The sequence below is a fragment of the Stenella coeruleoalba genome (genome assembly GCF_951394435.1).
Source record: "Stenella coeruleoalba genome assembly, chromosome: 2".
Lineage (NCBI taxonomy): Eukaryota > Metazoa > Chordata > Mammalia > Artiodactyla > Delphinidae > Stenella > Stenella coeruleoalba.
This window is the reverse complement of record NC_137147.1, coordinates 85,422,150-85,435,440: the sequence shown is the minus strand read 5'-3', so window position 1 is coordinate 85,435,440 and position 13,291 is coordinate 85,422,150. Positions and strand designations below refer to the sequence as shown.

General features: G+C 50.8%; 1 protein-coding gene across 6 annotated transcripts in view; it reads right to left on the bottom strand.

The window, feature by feature from the left end:
• STARD9 (StAR related lipid transfer domain containing 9) overlaps positions 1-13,291 on the bottom strand; it is a 126,129-nt gene that overhangs the window by 27,849 nt on the left and 84,989 nt on the right. For 4 of the 6 annotated variants that reach the window (XM_079915116.1, XM_079915117.1, XM_079915119.1 and 1 more), the window contains 7 exons: positions 10,636-10,815; positions 7,586-7,624; positions 7,092-7,143; positions 6,621-6,758; positions 5,835-5,917; positions 5,612-5,715; positions 220-413 (listed from right to left, as the gene is read on the bottom strand). In XM_079915116.1, the coding sequence (XP_079771242.1) occupies positions 220-413; positions 5,612-5,715; positions 5,835-5,917; positions 6,621-6,758; positions 7,092-7,143; positions 7,586-7,624; positions 10,636-10,815 (790 nt within the window). The remainder of the gene's footprint in view (positions 1-219; positions 414-5,611; positions 5,716-5,834; positions 5,918-6,620; positions 6,759-7,091; positions 7,144-7,585; positions 7,625-10,635; positions 10,816-13,291) is intronic. The other 2 variants (XM_079915114.1, XM_079915115.1) reach the window with 1 other exon arrangement.

The following is a 13,291-nucleotide window of genomic DNA, read 5'->3' as shown; positions in this document are numbered from 1 at the left end:
TAGGGCCAGCAGCAGAACCTGGAAAAGCACGCATGAGGGCAGTGAGGAAGGTCGCTTCCTTATTCTTGCTTCCAGCCCCCGTGTAAGAGCCTCTGGTCTCTAAAAGAGGGGAGAGAACCCCTAACACCAAAGATTCCATCATATCACAAAGAAAACAAAGGAGAGAATACAGAGGGCCAGGGCGATGTGGAGAGATGGGAAGGGGAAGCAGGCTCCTACCGTCTTTAACCTGTTGGCTGGCACACGTCCCGTCCAGTTCCCGTTCCTGTTTGGCTCTAATCTGTCCCGCTAGGATTCGCTGCCTCAGATCCCCCACGAAGCACAGCCGCTGCTGCTGAATCTGGGCCCCACAGGGTGTCTCTCCAGCCCTTGGTGGCCTGTGGTCCTTGTCACTCTGCTCTCCCAGCGCTTTCCTGTCACAGGGGCCGGGGTTACCCGGGGGGAAATGTAAACCCAGCTCAGCAAACACCTCCACGGCCTTAGCCCCTCCCATGGAGTCCTGCATTCAATAAGGCAGAGAGGGCTTTGGACTTCTGGCAACTTGGGACACACAGGCACGGTGTCACAGGCAGCTCATGATGTCACAGTGCGGGAGGGGAGAACAGTCCTGAGACTAGCATATTCTTAGACTGTGGGTTTAGCAGAAACACAAGTTCATTTTGGTTAAGGAAAATAACCAGGAAAGTAAAGCGGCTGTTTTTAGAAAACACAACATTTTAGCTAAATCAAGAAACTTTGTCCTTTAAAAAAGAATAAAAAGGTATCTGCTAAAAATCTGTTGTAACTAGACGAGAGCAGAAGCTCCAGAAACACTGTGAGAATGGAAACCCTCTCCTCCTTGTTCAGCGATCACGACTGCACCTCCACTCCTAAAGCAGAAACCCTCTTGATGTGGTAGTAGGAGGAGAGGGAACTCAGGTGCACGCCAAGCTGTGTATGCAGCAGGAGCCCCAGGGGAGAGCTGGTCTCCACTCAAGGGCTGTTCTCGGTGAATGAGCCCTGGACGAGGGTTCAAGAGCTTTAGACTTGACCACACCTTTCAGAGATACATGCTGACACGTTTACTGGTGAATCTGTCCAAGATTTGTTTAGATCCAGTGGGGAGGAGTTGGGGATATAAATGAAACAAGATTAGCCATGAGTTGATCATTTGTAGTGTATTTAAAATTTTCCAAAAATACAAAATTTAAAAAGGTTTTCTTGGGACTTCCCTGGTGGCACAGTGGTTAAGAATCCACCTGCCAATGCAGGGGACATGGGTTCGAGCCCTGGCCCGGGAAGATCCCACATGCCGTGGAGCAACTAAGCCCATGAGCCACAACTTATGGAGCCTGCACTCTAGAGCCCGGGAGCCACAACTACTGAAGCCAGCACGCCTAGAGCCCGTGCTCCACAACAAGAGAAGCCACCGCAGTGAGAAGCCCACACACCGCGACAAAGAGTAGCCCCCGCTCGCCGCAACTAGAGAAAGCCCGTGCGCAGCAACGAAGACCCAATGCAGCCAAAAATAAATAAATAAATTTATTTTAAAAAAGGTTCTCTTGGCTTTCATGAGGACCCGGGCTCAATCCCTGGCACCTCCACCTAAAAAAAAAAAAAAAAAAAAAAAATTCTAGACTACAGTCATGCTTTTACTCTGCCACCAGGTTCTTGTGTGACCATGGATAAGTAAGAGCCTTCCTCTGAAGACTGACAGCTTCTCCCCTCATGCTAACCTCTCCCTAGGTCACACGTGACTTCTATGCAAGGGCCTCCCATGCTGTTTCCGCAGGGCCTCTCCGTCCCTGTCACTCAGGTTTCAAAAAGAGCCAAATGCACGGGGCTCCACTCCGGGCTGGGGGTGGGGAGCCTCTGGGAAGGGTCAGGGTCTGCTGGAGACCGACACAAAAGCCCCAGCCAGCCTCGCTTCTCCTGCCCTCGGCCCTCATTCCAGCCCCAGGAGGCCACGGCTCTCAGGCTTGGAGACTCTCTAAGTGACTTAACACTAGAAGCAGATGGCAAACCATCTGAGCGGTGTGCTCTGAGGGGTCCATTCCACTTCGGAGGTTTATCACTTTGTAGAGCAGAATGAAAGCAGAGGTCCCCACACTACAGCCTTCAGGCTAAATGATGCGCTGCCTGCTTTTGTGAATCAAGTTATTGGAACACAGCCACATGTGTGGTTTATGTATCGTCTCGAGGGCTTCCGGGCCTCACCGGCACAGCAGAATAGCTGCGGCGAAGGCTACAGCACAACCTGGCCCTTCACAGAAAGTCTGCTGCCTCTGTCTTAGAAGAAATTAAGATTTCTTAATGTAGCCTTAGGAGGACAGTGAAGGAGGGACGGGTGGGAGAGTGAATAGATGGATGGGGGCGTGGGTGGGAGCTGACACAACGGCAGGCTCCTCTCTGGAAAGGAGGCTGGGAGGTGACTCAATCTACAGTGAGTCCAGGAATCAGGAGGGGCCCAGGTCCCTGTGCGAGCGTGCTCTGGGGAAGACGGCTGCTGGCTGCTGTGGGCAAAAGGGCAACACACAAGAGTGGAAGGTACAGAAAACAGGAAAGGCGCCGTTCGTCACACGTAAGGCAAAGGCCAGGGATAGCAACTGGAATGAGAAGCCAGTTAGTGCCACACAAACAGAAAAAGCAGTTAATGGAAAACATTTTACACATATATTTATATGTATCACGCCTGTGTCACAGCTCCAAATTGTGTCTGACCACAGACACGGCTGAATTACAAACCCGAGCCCATCAGAGGGTCTTAGACACACCCAGCTAAGATCTACAACATCAGATACAAGGGGTAGGATGGAGGTCTTTATTCTGAATTCCCTGAGAGTGTTCAGCTTCCTTCTCTGACTGTCCCCGGACCCTCAGACTTACAATCTGCTTCTCCCTAGAAGGGAGCTCCTCCACGCTTCCCCAGGGAAAGCTGTAGCCAGCCTGTCAGCTTCTACAGACCCAATACAGCTTCCTCCATAGCAGCTGCAAGCCCACAAGGAGAGGCTGTCTGGGAGGAGCCCCACAGACATGCACGCTTGTCCGAGGAGCCATACACCATCAGACTGAAAATGTCTCCTGTGCTGAGTACATCAGCCAAGTTCCCCGAAAGCATGTGAAAAAGAACAAGCCGACCTAATACTATATGTTGGGGAGATCACCAAGGGCCAGTCTTCAGTAACCTGTGGCCAAGGACCTCTGTCCCTCTCAGACGGTGCCCTTCTCCCTGGGGGACTCCAGCATCCCCAGCTGCTGCCGGGGCTCCATCGCGCCCTCCGGCAGCTCGGCGCTGGCAGCTTCCACAGCAGAAATGCAACGGCACCTACTCGCTGAGGTGGCAGAGGTTGTGGCAGCAGCCACAGTGTCCCCCGGGCTCTAGGCACTTAAGGTTAAGCTCCCAAAATTCCCAGGGGGAAAATGCCAAGAACACGGACAACAGACAGTTTTCAACGACAAACTCTTCTCAGGTCCAGATCACTCACTGCTGCAGGGAGAAAAGGAGGCCAACAGGCCAACTTCCCCTGCTCTAGAGTCAGTTCTGGCTTCACAGGCTCCCCACCAGAGAAGCATCCCTCCAGAGAGAAAGAGGGCGGAAAGGAAACCTGGGACACGGGGAGGCTTTGGAGCCGACCCCACCCAAGAGCATATGAGAGACCCTCGTGGAGACACAAGCCCAGACGGGGAGCCCTGCTGACGACGTGCTGGGCTCCGCACACTCACTTTCTCTCCCGGCCCCTCTGCCCGCTCAGAGCCTTGAGCCCACACCACCCGCTGCTGCCAGGGGCTGGCGCACGCGTGCTGGCAATGGTAGCTGGGCAGGACCGGCCTGGCCCACAGGCTCCCAGAGCTGGAGCTTAAGAGCGAGGGCAGTGAGGGGGAGAGGCCTGATTCTCCAGTCCCCCTCTGTCCTCTGCATGAAAGGGTGCATTCTTGGTGCGACTGAAAGGTCACGTCCATGCCCATGGGGCTAGAGAGCCTGAGAAGACCTTAAAAAGGCAGAAGCCCAGTGTTCTCTGGGGTGGATGGGTCTACTGGGGCAAGGTGGGAGGACAGGAAAGCAAAAGGGAGGCCACCTTCCCGGGCAGCCCCTGCCGTGAGGGCCTCCCGGCAGCAGGGCTGTGGGGTGTCGGGCACTGGACAAAGTATTCCATGTGCACTCACTCTTTCAACCCGTGTCACGAGGACCCCTGGGAGGGAGACGGTAGCATCCTTACTTAGAGGTGAGCCAATAGGCTCAGAGACTCAGTAGCTTGCCTAAGGTCACACAGCTTTTCTGTCGTACAGCCAGGAGGTAAGGCCGCTTTACTCAACTCCAACGTATCTCTTCAGCATCCAAGGCTCTTTAAGTTGCAGAACCGTTCCCTGTAGACCTCTGGACTTTGGGAAAAACACATCCTCAGTGCGACTTCCCAAAGGAACTGACCTAAGACAAGGCCTCCTTTCATGACTTCACTACAAAAAGGGAGGCCACTCTGACAAACAAGAGCCCCGGCCTCAGTCCTGAGTCTACCTTGATCTTGATATGCTCCACCCTATGTCACCCCTCAGGGCCCACAGTCACCCAACACTGACCATCCTCCCTTAAGCCCTGAAGCATCGTCCTCTGGTCGTCAGCAGCCCTCCTGTGAGCACCTGCCTGCTGCTCGTACTACCTGCCTCAGAGCACTCCTGTCCTCATCCAACATCTCACCACCGAGGTCTGCCCCAAGGCTATCCTCAGCTGCCATCAAGGCTCCTGGCCTGAGCAAAGAGCAGCAGGGGACCAAGGGCCATCAGAACCCTCCCAGGCACCCTGTGCTCATGGTGCTGAACAGCCCCCCACACCAGGGGTCGCACAGGTACCGGGTCCCCTGCTGACATTTTCTACAGGAAGTCTCCAAGTTACAAGGCACTGTGGCTTTCAGAACAGGACACCATTATTCCCAGGATCCAACCCACAAGGCATCTCGATCTGGGAGGGGGCTTCTATGCAGAAATGGATAAAGAACAACTATGAAGAAGAAAAGCAGTTCCCATGAGTCATGTAGAAAACTCGGACCCACACTCCACAGTCTCAAGGCAGGTGAAGCGAGTAGCACAGGGCAGAGCCCCAAGATATTTTCATGTGGGTCCTGGAGTTCCTGCCCCTCGTGCATAGTACTGGACCCATGGTTATGAGGAAAAGAGGCTTCTCCATCTCACAGTCACTTTAAAAACTCAGAGGAAGCCACAGTCCTGGAGCTAAATGACACACACGTGAGCTCACACACAGGCAGGCCAGAATTTAAAGGGGTTAATAGAATTTAAAGAGGTAGGTCCCAAAGCAGCAAAGCTACCCACAAATACATCAGGTGTAAATCTTGCTGACAGAGGAAGGTGGCCACAGGAAACATCATATGATATATACCTCTTTCAGTGATGAAGAAAGTTGCAATACCCAAGGGGAAATGAAGGAAGGCCACAACCACCACCCTGACAACCACCAGCTGAGCGGCTAGCTCAGCGTCCTCAGAACACTCGCCCACGTTGGTTCAGACCAGGCCTCATTCCGAGCTTGGCTGCTACACTCATCTCCTCCCTGCTCCATGTTGTAATGAATTAAAAAGCAAAACCAAAACGTCCCACAGCAGAACGAGCAGCTGTCTCTCACCTTTCCTTCCCAAGCAAAGGGCAAAGACCCAACCGGGAGGCAGTGACATCTCCGTCCAAATCCAGCCACTCCAGAGAGCCACTGCTACCAACAGTCTCTCCAACCTGCAGACAAGGAAGGAAGCATCATCACCCCCATCCCAACAGAGCCGGACAAAGCTCGACCCCCTCCAGAAAAGAGAAGCGGGGAGGTCAGGAGCCACGTGGAAACACCATGTGCTCACCTGCCTCCTCTGCCGAAGGACGGCGGCCTCTGCGGGGTGATTGAATCGGAACTTCTGTGCTTTCCCCAGGGTTATGACTGCTCCTGTGGCACAGAGACCGACGCGAATTCAATGCACAGCTCGTGTTCTGAGCACATGTAACGTGCAGGCCACTGTTCTGGGGCACAAAGTCCTGCCCCCACAAGTTGATAATTTAGCTGAGTCAATAAGATATGTATTCATTGGATACCGTACAACGTATGTATTGAATTAATGAGATGAACAGGAGGAGCTCTGCTATTCCCAAGGAAAGCAAGATGAGCTCCAGGTGGAGTAGTCAGGGAATGCTTTGTTGAAGAGGGGGTATCCAAGCTCAGCCTCAAAGGACAGAGAGAATCTGAATAGATTAATAGTAGTAGTAATAGTGACAGTAATCATGATAAGGGATGTTTTCTAAGTGCCAAGAACACTGCTAAGAACATTACACAGATTAGCTCATTCAATCCTCACAACGATTTTATTATTATTCCTATTTTATAGGAAATTGAGGCTCAGAGACTCTCCCAAGGACACAGAGCTAACAAACACAGGTACTAATTCCAGAGAGTCACTCTCTACTCTGGAGCCCTGGAATTGGGGCTTGTTTACGGGAAGAGGACTGTATTAGGGAATCTTCAGATCTCTGGGTGCAGAGGCTGGGTGTTCCATCATTAAAGCCTGCCTCACTGAGTTCTCTGGGTCTGGCCCATGAGAATGGAACTCGCCGATCACTCATCCTGGCATAAACCGGGCTGTAGGGGGCCCTACCTTGGGTCAGACGGCAGGAGGCGGTGACCTCCCGGCCATTGACTGTGCAGCGGGCCCCGCGGGCAGGCCGCAGAATGACGACCCCACAGGTGCTGGTGATAGTGCAGTGGTCTCTCTCGATCCACTGACCCTGCAGGACTACAGAAGGGGGCGGGGGTCACTTGGGTGGAGGCACAGCCCAGAGAAACACCTCCTCCAGTCTTCTGATGAGATCAGAATCCAAATCTGGAAGATCTCACATCATGACAGGAGAGGAAGAGCCACCACCTGAAACCACCCAGACCTGGATCATCCCACCGTGTGGGTCTCCTCCTATCATGTCCCAGACCCACAACCTGTCAGGGAAAGAGGAGCGGCCCCTCAGACCTCAAAGATTCCTTCCTCTCAGAGCACCATCACGTTCCTCTGAAGAAACCCGTCCAGCATGAATACCTGCCACAGAGCATCGGACCCGTATGCTCTGTCACTCACCAATGTCCTGTTCCTGGTCCGAGTCAATCCTTCCTATTTTTGTTGTCCCCTCCTAAAGGGAAAAACAAAGCCATTTTAAGGAGAATAAAAAGGGATGCAGCCCTGCCCCCAAAGGAGAACCCACCTGTTTGAGCGTCATCACCATCCTCCCATGCCCACCCCAGCCTTTTCCACACCACTTCTCAGCTTTGCTCCAGGATGTTCTGACTGCTCTGCCCACTCACGCTGCAGCCCAGGAAGCCCCTGAGACGGTGGGGTCAGAAAAATGCATGACTAAGCAGCACCAGCTTTTTGCAAAGTCCAACTAGGGCTGGCCGGCTCCTTTCTGTCCCATAGCCTGGAGTTAGGCCGTCAGAGCTTCTCTAGTCTGAGGAAGTGGGCACATGGGTATAGCTTTCTCCCAGGGCTTAAGGTTAATGTGGTCCAAGTTTGGTCCAGTCAGTCTCAAAGAGACATGCCTTCTAGGATGATGTATGGAAGCACAGGATTTTTACCTTCTTGGTCCGCAGATGAAGTTTAACAGACACCAGATTCTAAGAAGAGTAAAGCACAAAAGAGAAGCACAAAAAGGAGAAAAGCACATCTAGAATCAAAAAAGACTGGAAGAGAGTACAAGAGAGGAGGGGGAAACTGGAGTTACTATCAATGAATCACTGGGTTAGTAGAAGACAAGGCTTTTGGCCCTTGGACTATAACAATGCAGTTTAAGACCACATAGCTCTGTTTGAGGAAGGCAGCAACACGGCAACAGAGATGCAAGTTTAGATATGCATTTATCTTTCCTTTTTTTAATTTATTTATTTATTTTTGGCTGCATTGGGTCTTCGTTGCTGTGCACAGGCTTTGTCTAACTGTGGAGAGCAAGGGGCTACTGTCTGTTGCGGTGCACGGGCTTCTCATTGCGGTGGCTTCTCTTGTTGTGGAGCATGGGCTCTAGGCACACGGGCTCAGTGGTTGTGGCTGGAGGGCTCTAGAGCGCAGGTTCAGTAGTTGTGGCGCACGGGCTTAGTTGCTCCAGGGCATGTGGGATCTTCCTGGACCAGGGCTCGAACCCGTGTCCCCTGCATTGGCAGGTGGATTCTTAACCATTGCGCCACCAGGGAAGCCCAAGATATGTATTTATAATTTACTGACTAACTTTTCCCTGTGTCCCGGGCACTGCGCCAAGTGCTTTACATATAGCTCTCATTTAATCCTCTAACAACCCAGAATGTAGGTATTACGATCAGGAATCTGAAGCGGACAGGGGATAAGCTGCCCAGGGAGCCCACCCACTAAATAAGACAACCCCGGCTAGCATTCAGGTCTCTCCAGGTCCTGTGCCCACGTGTTTCCAACCTCGCCAAACCACCTGCCCGGTGACTGATGTTTTTGAAGTGACTGGAAAGTTCTGCACTAGGCTTCACTATCAGCAGCCAGAAAGGAGGGCCCTGTAGCTCTCCCAAAATCGCCTGAGGAGAAAGACCCCTGGAAGGAACGAACAAGGCTCTGGCTCTCCCCGCACACCCACAACCAGCCAGAGCCCAGGCTTTTCCTCTCAGCCACTGAGGATCACACGATCCAACGGATGCCGGTCTCCAGACACCGCCATCCAGAATCGAGGGAGGGGGGTCAAGACCACTCTCAGGGGTTCAAGGTCAGCCCTCATGATGAGGCACATTCCTCCCAAAGGAATAAAGGCCACAGCACATCCCAACTTCTAGATCTGCAGAGCAGAAACTACCCCAAAATGTGCTGGCATCTCATTTAACATGGGCTGAGCTGGCGCCTGTGCCTGCTGCCCCTCGGCCTCTTTATGCCTGTTTATTGGGAGGGGCAGCAGCACAGAGGCAGTTATGAGATGACGTCCAGGATATCAGTAACCTGCTCCACCCTCCCTTCCTGCTGCCCGCTCCCCACCTAAGGTGCTTCCCAAGGCGACTCAGGCAAACAGTTCCCAGGCCACTGCGAGGGACTAGTTCTGGGTCTGGAACCAAGTTAGCAAATAAAAACAGAGAATCTTGAGTGACTAGTGTTATACTACTACCCAAACCAGGATCTAAACAAACAAAAAGGGGGGAAATGGGTACAAAACCTGCAGAAATGCCATGATTAGAAGTAGACTGAAATCCTGTTTCCCCAGGTTCACGTCCAGAACATGAGGGAGGGAGTGACCCCCAGTGCACTGACTTGGCAAGGACACCAGCACTCCAGCATCGTCCATCTCCGGCCTCCAACCCAATCTCCCCATCATCCTTCAGCCCCCTGCTGCTACCCTAACTCTGCCACTTGACGTCTAACTTCATCCACTCACTCCATCTCCAATCAGTATATCAGATCAGTTCTACTCAAATACTGAGCATTTTAATCCATCTGGTCTCTCCTCGACCTCCAACCTCTCCCTGTGGTTCTGACAAATGGAACGATTGATAGCCTTTGGTGTTCAGATTTGTTATTAAGGTAACAGCCGCTTCTGCCTGAGGCATTTTCACTGAGATGATTTATACTGTGTCAAAAAAAGAAGCTACTTTAACCTTCTGTCTGGGAGGCTCAGTCTCTGACAACTTCCCCGAGGGCTTATCCTCAGAACACAGACTTTCTAAATGTGTGAGACGTGCCGACATCTTCCCACCACATGTACTGCAGCAATAGCAATCTGATTTCTCCAGGGATGACAGCAGCGTCACACATCCCCATAAACTCTGTTCCTTTTAAATGTCAGTTTAACGTGCTGGGGACAATTATCAAAATGAAGGTTGGATTTTCAATGAGCACAGGGATTTGGGCCACGTAAAGTATGTTCAGCCATCCATGGGGACTGTCCTTCTATAGTGGGACACTTTTGATGAGGACAGGATATGGGATTACATGGGTCACTAACCCTCAAAACACTTCATTCAGAAGTGAGGCCCTGGCCTCCAGGTGACAAAGGACCAGGGCAGCGAGGTCTTTGTGGAAGGCCTTCGCAACACTCTATTTTCTGTGGGTGGCTGCACGTCACACCCTGGTCACCCCTCACCCCCCAGCTCTCTGGACTCCTGCACACTTTCTTGAAGCTTCCTAAATCTACTCCCTCTTTTCTCTCTTCTTTCCCAGGCAAACCTAGTAATGGAGAAGGGGGGTTGAATGAAGTGGGAAAGTACGGGAAGGGAACTGTTTCAGATCTTTTGATGCCTTTAGCCTCTGAAAGCCGTCTGTGAGCAGCCTGTGTTTGCGGGGAGCGCTCAGGACTGCTGCCGGAATTTCCAGGTTAGGATTCACCTCCATGACTGCACTCCTGTGCTTCAGGAAGCCGGATAAGGAACACAAGCAGCATTATTCTTACTTTAAAACAAGGAAATTTAGGCATGGAGAACAAAAGTAAGAGAGACAGTAGCAGCAGCTGAAAACCAAATGATTGTTCTGATTACTAGTCTTCTTCTGTATTCATACAAAAACAAAACAGATCAGTTGGTTGGCAGGCCCAGTTTCCTGAGGGCACACCTGAGGGCAGCTCTGCGGCTTTTCCCTCCCTGACCTCTGGGGCCAACGGCTTAAGGGGGGGGGGGTGCACCCACCCGCTCACCTTGAGGTGATAGAGCACGACACCTGTGCTGAGCACATCGTCCTCCAAGGCCATCAGGTGTGGCAGGCTGGAGTCGATGACCAGCCCAGCCCTCCTCCTGTTGATGTCCACTCTGTAATGTTCCACGAGGGCCTTCCACTCATTCCACTTACGGGCCCAGTCTTTAGTCAGCTGGTCAATCTGAGGAGACAGAGGAGGTGGTCCTGGACACTCAGTACAGGGAGCAGATGAATGGTTCAGCGCCATCTGGCCCGATTCCTCACGGCATCACTTCCTCACTTTCCTCCCCGTGACTATTCAAGTCCGCACATGGGCCCTTGCACCTCTGTGAGCTCTCTCTGTTTTCTAAGTTTTCCTCAAAAAGCAACTGTTACTTTTATAAATAGAAACTCAATAAATGTTATTTTAAAATTTTTCTGCAATGAGCATGTATTGTTTTTATTAAAAAAAAAAGCACCATAAATGTTATTTTTAAAAATTATTTGGGGACTTCCCTGGTGGCGCAGTGGTTAAGAATCCGCCTGCTGGGCTTCCCTGGTGGCGCAGTGGTTGAGAGTCCGCCTGCCGATGCAGGGGACATGGGTTCGTGCCCCGGTCCGGGAGGATCCCACGTGCCACGGAGCAGCTGGGCCTGTGAGCCATGGCCGCTGAGCCTGCGCGTCCGGAGACTGTGCTCCGCAACGGGAGAGGCCACAACAGTGAGAGGCCCGCGTACCACACACACAAAAAAAGAATCCGCCTGCCAATACAGGGAACACAGGTTCAATCCCTGGTCCGGGAAGATTCCACATGCCACGGAGCAACTAAGCCTGTGCACCACCAACTACTGAGCCTGCGCTCTAGAGCCCGCGAGCCACAACTACTGAGCCCACATGCCACAACTGCTGAAGCCCGTGTGCCTAGAGCCCGTGCTCCACAACGAGAAGCCACCACAATGAGAAGCCTACGCACCACAACAAAGAGTAGCCCCTGCTCGCCACGACTAGAGAAAAGCCCACACACAGCAACGAAGACCCAATGCAGCCAAAAATAAATAAATTAATTTAAAAAAATTAGTTGGGATTTGAGTCACATATCTATTGATATGTTTAAATTCCCCTCTTTCCACCCCCCCTCCTATGTGATCCATACTGGGAGTCCTCTTGTGAACTTCTTTCCCAAGGTGCAGCACCTTGAATTCTAATATAAGCTTGTACGCACCTCAAAAACCAACAAAGCACCAAGACGGGTCTCCCCAGGGAGAATGAAGACTATGAAACTGGTCTGAACTACCACACAATAAAAAATAACAACAGTAATAACTAATGTTATTAAACATTGAGGGTGGGGGGTGGTGTAAATTGGGAGATTGGGATTGACATATATAATACACACTACTATATATAAAATAGATAACTAATAAGGACCTACTGTACAGCACAGGGAACTCTACTCAATACTCTGTAATGGCCTATATGGGAAAAGAATCTAAAAAAGAGTGGATATATGTGTAACTGATTAACTTTGCTGTACGGCAGAAACTAACACAACATTGTAAATCAACTATACTCCAATAAAAAATTAATTTAAAAAAACACTGAGGGCTTACTATGGATCAGGAACAGAGTTTTAAAAATAAACACACCAAGGCTTAGAGGCCTTAAGCTAAGCCCACTTGGGAAACATGAAGGAACAATGTTGAATATAGGGTCCTTTTTCTTTCTTACGGTAGAAATTGTTATCAAGGCAGGAAGCTTCTTTTGGGAGTGGAAGAACTGAGGAAGACCAGGAAAAGGAACTGGATTCATCTAAGTCCTTCTCTCATAAAGAGAAAACTTAAGAAAAAAAAATCATGCCAAGTTTAGGTACAAGTATTTTATGACTCTAGAAACATTCTTTTTTGGGCTGCCCTACGTAGCTTGTTGGATCTTAGTTCCCCGACTAGGGATCGAACCTGCACCCCCAGCAATGGAAGCACAGAGTTCTAACCACTGGACCGCCAGGGAATTCCTGAAACATTCTTTTTAATGTTATAATCGAGTTGAAGTTTGAAAACTACAGGGTACCCGTGAAGGGCTGGGTTGGATTGGGCCCTGGCAGAGGTAGGTGGCAGGGCACATCCCCCTGGAGGTGCTGCAGAGGACACCTCCCCTCTGGCCAGCCTTCATCACCCACTCCTACCTGCCTAAGGTTGTAAGACTAGCAAGCGGCAGGTTCAAGTCCAGGTCTGCCGGCCTGTATAAAGTAAAAATGTTAATGTGCCTGGAATGAACCAAAAATCAGACCATATAGCTAAATACAGAATTTTTGAGAAACTTCTGGATATGTGAAGTAGTCCTAAAGTTTAGTTTGGGTAACAAAATATTGACATAGCCAGGATACTTTAATAACATATAAGGATGATGCAGTAGAGTACTGGAAATGAGGACATTTGTTTGCAAGACCTAAATCTAACCTGTCACCAAATAATGCCTGCTACTTCTTCCTTTTAAATGTCACTGGGGGACTTCCCTGGTGGTCCAGTGGTTAAGACTCTGTGCTCCCAATGCAGGGAGCACGGATTCGATCCCTGATCAGGGAACTAAGATCCTGCGTGCCGTGTGGCACGGCCAAAAAAAACAAAGTAAAAAAAAACTTAACACAAGTGATTAAAAAAAAAAAAGTCTCTGGGACTCAC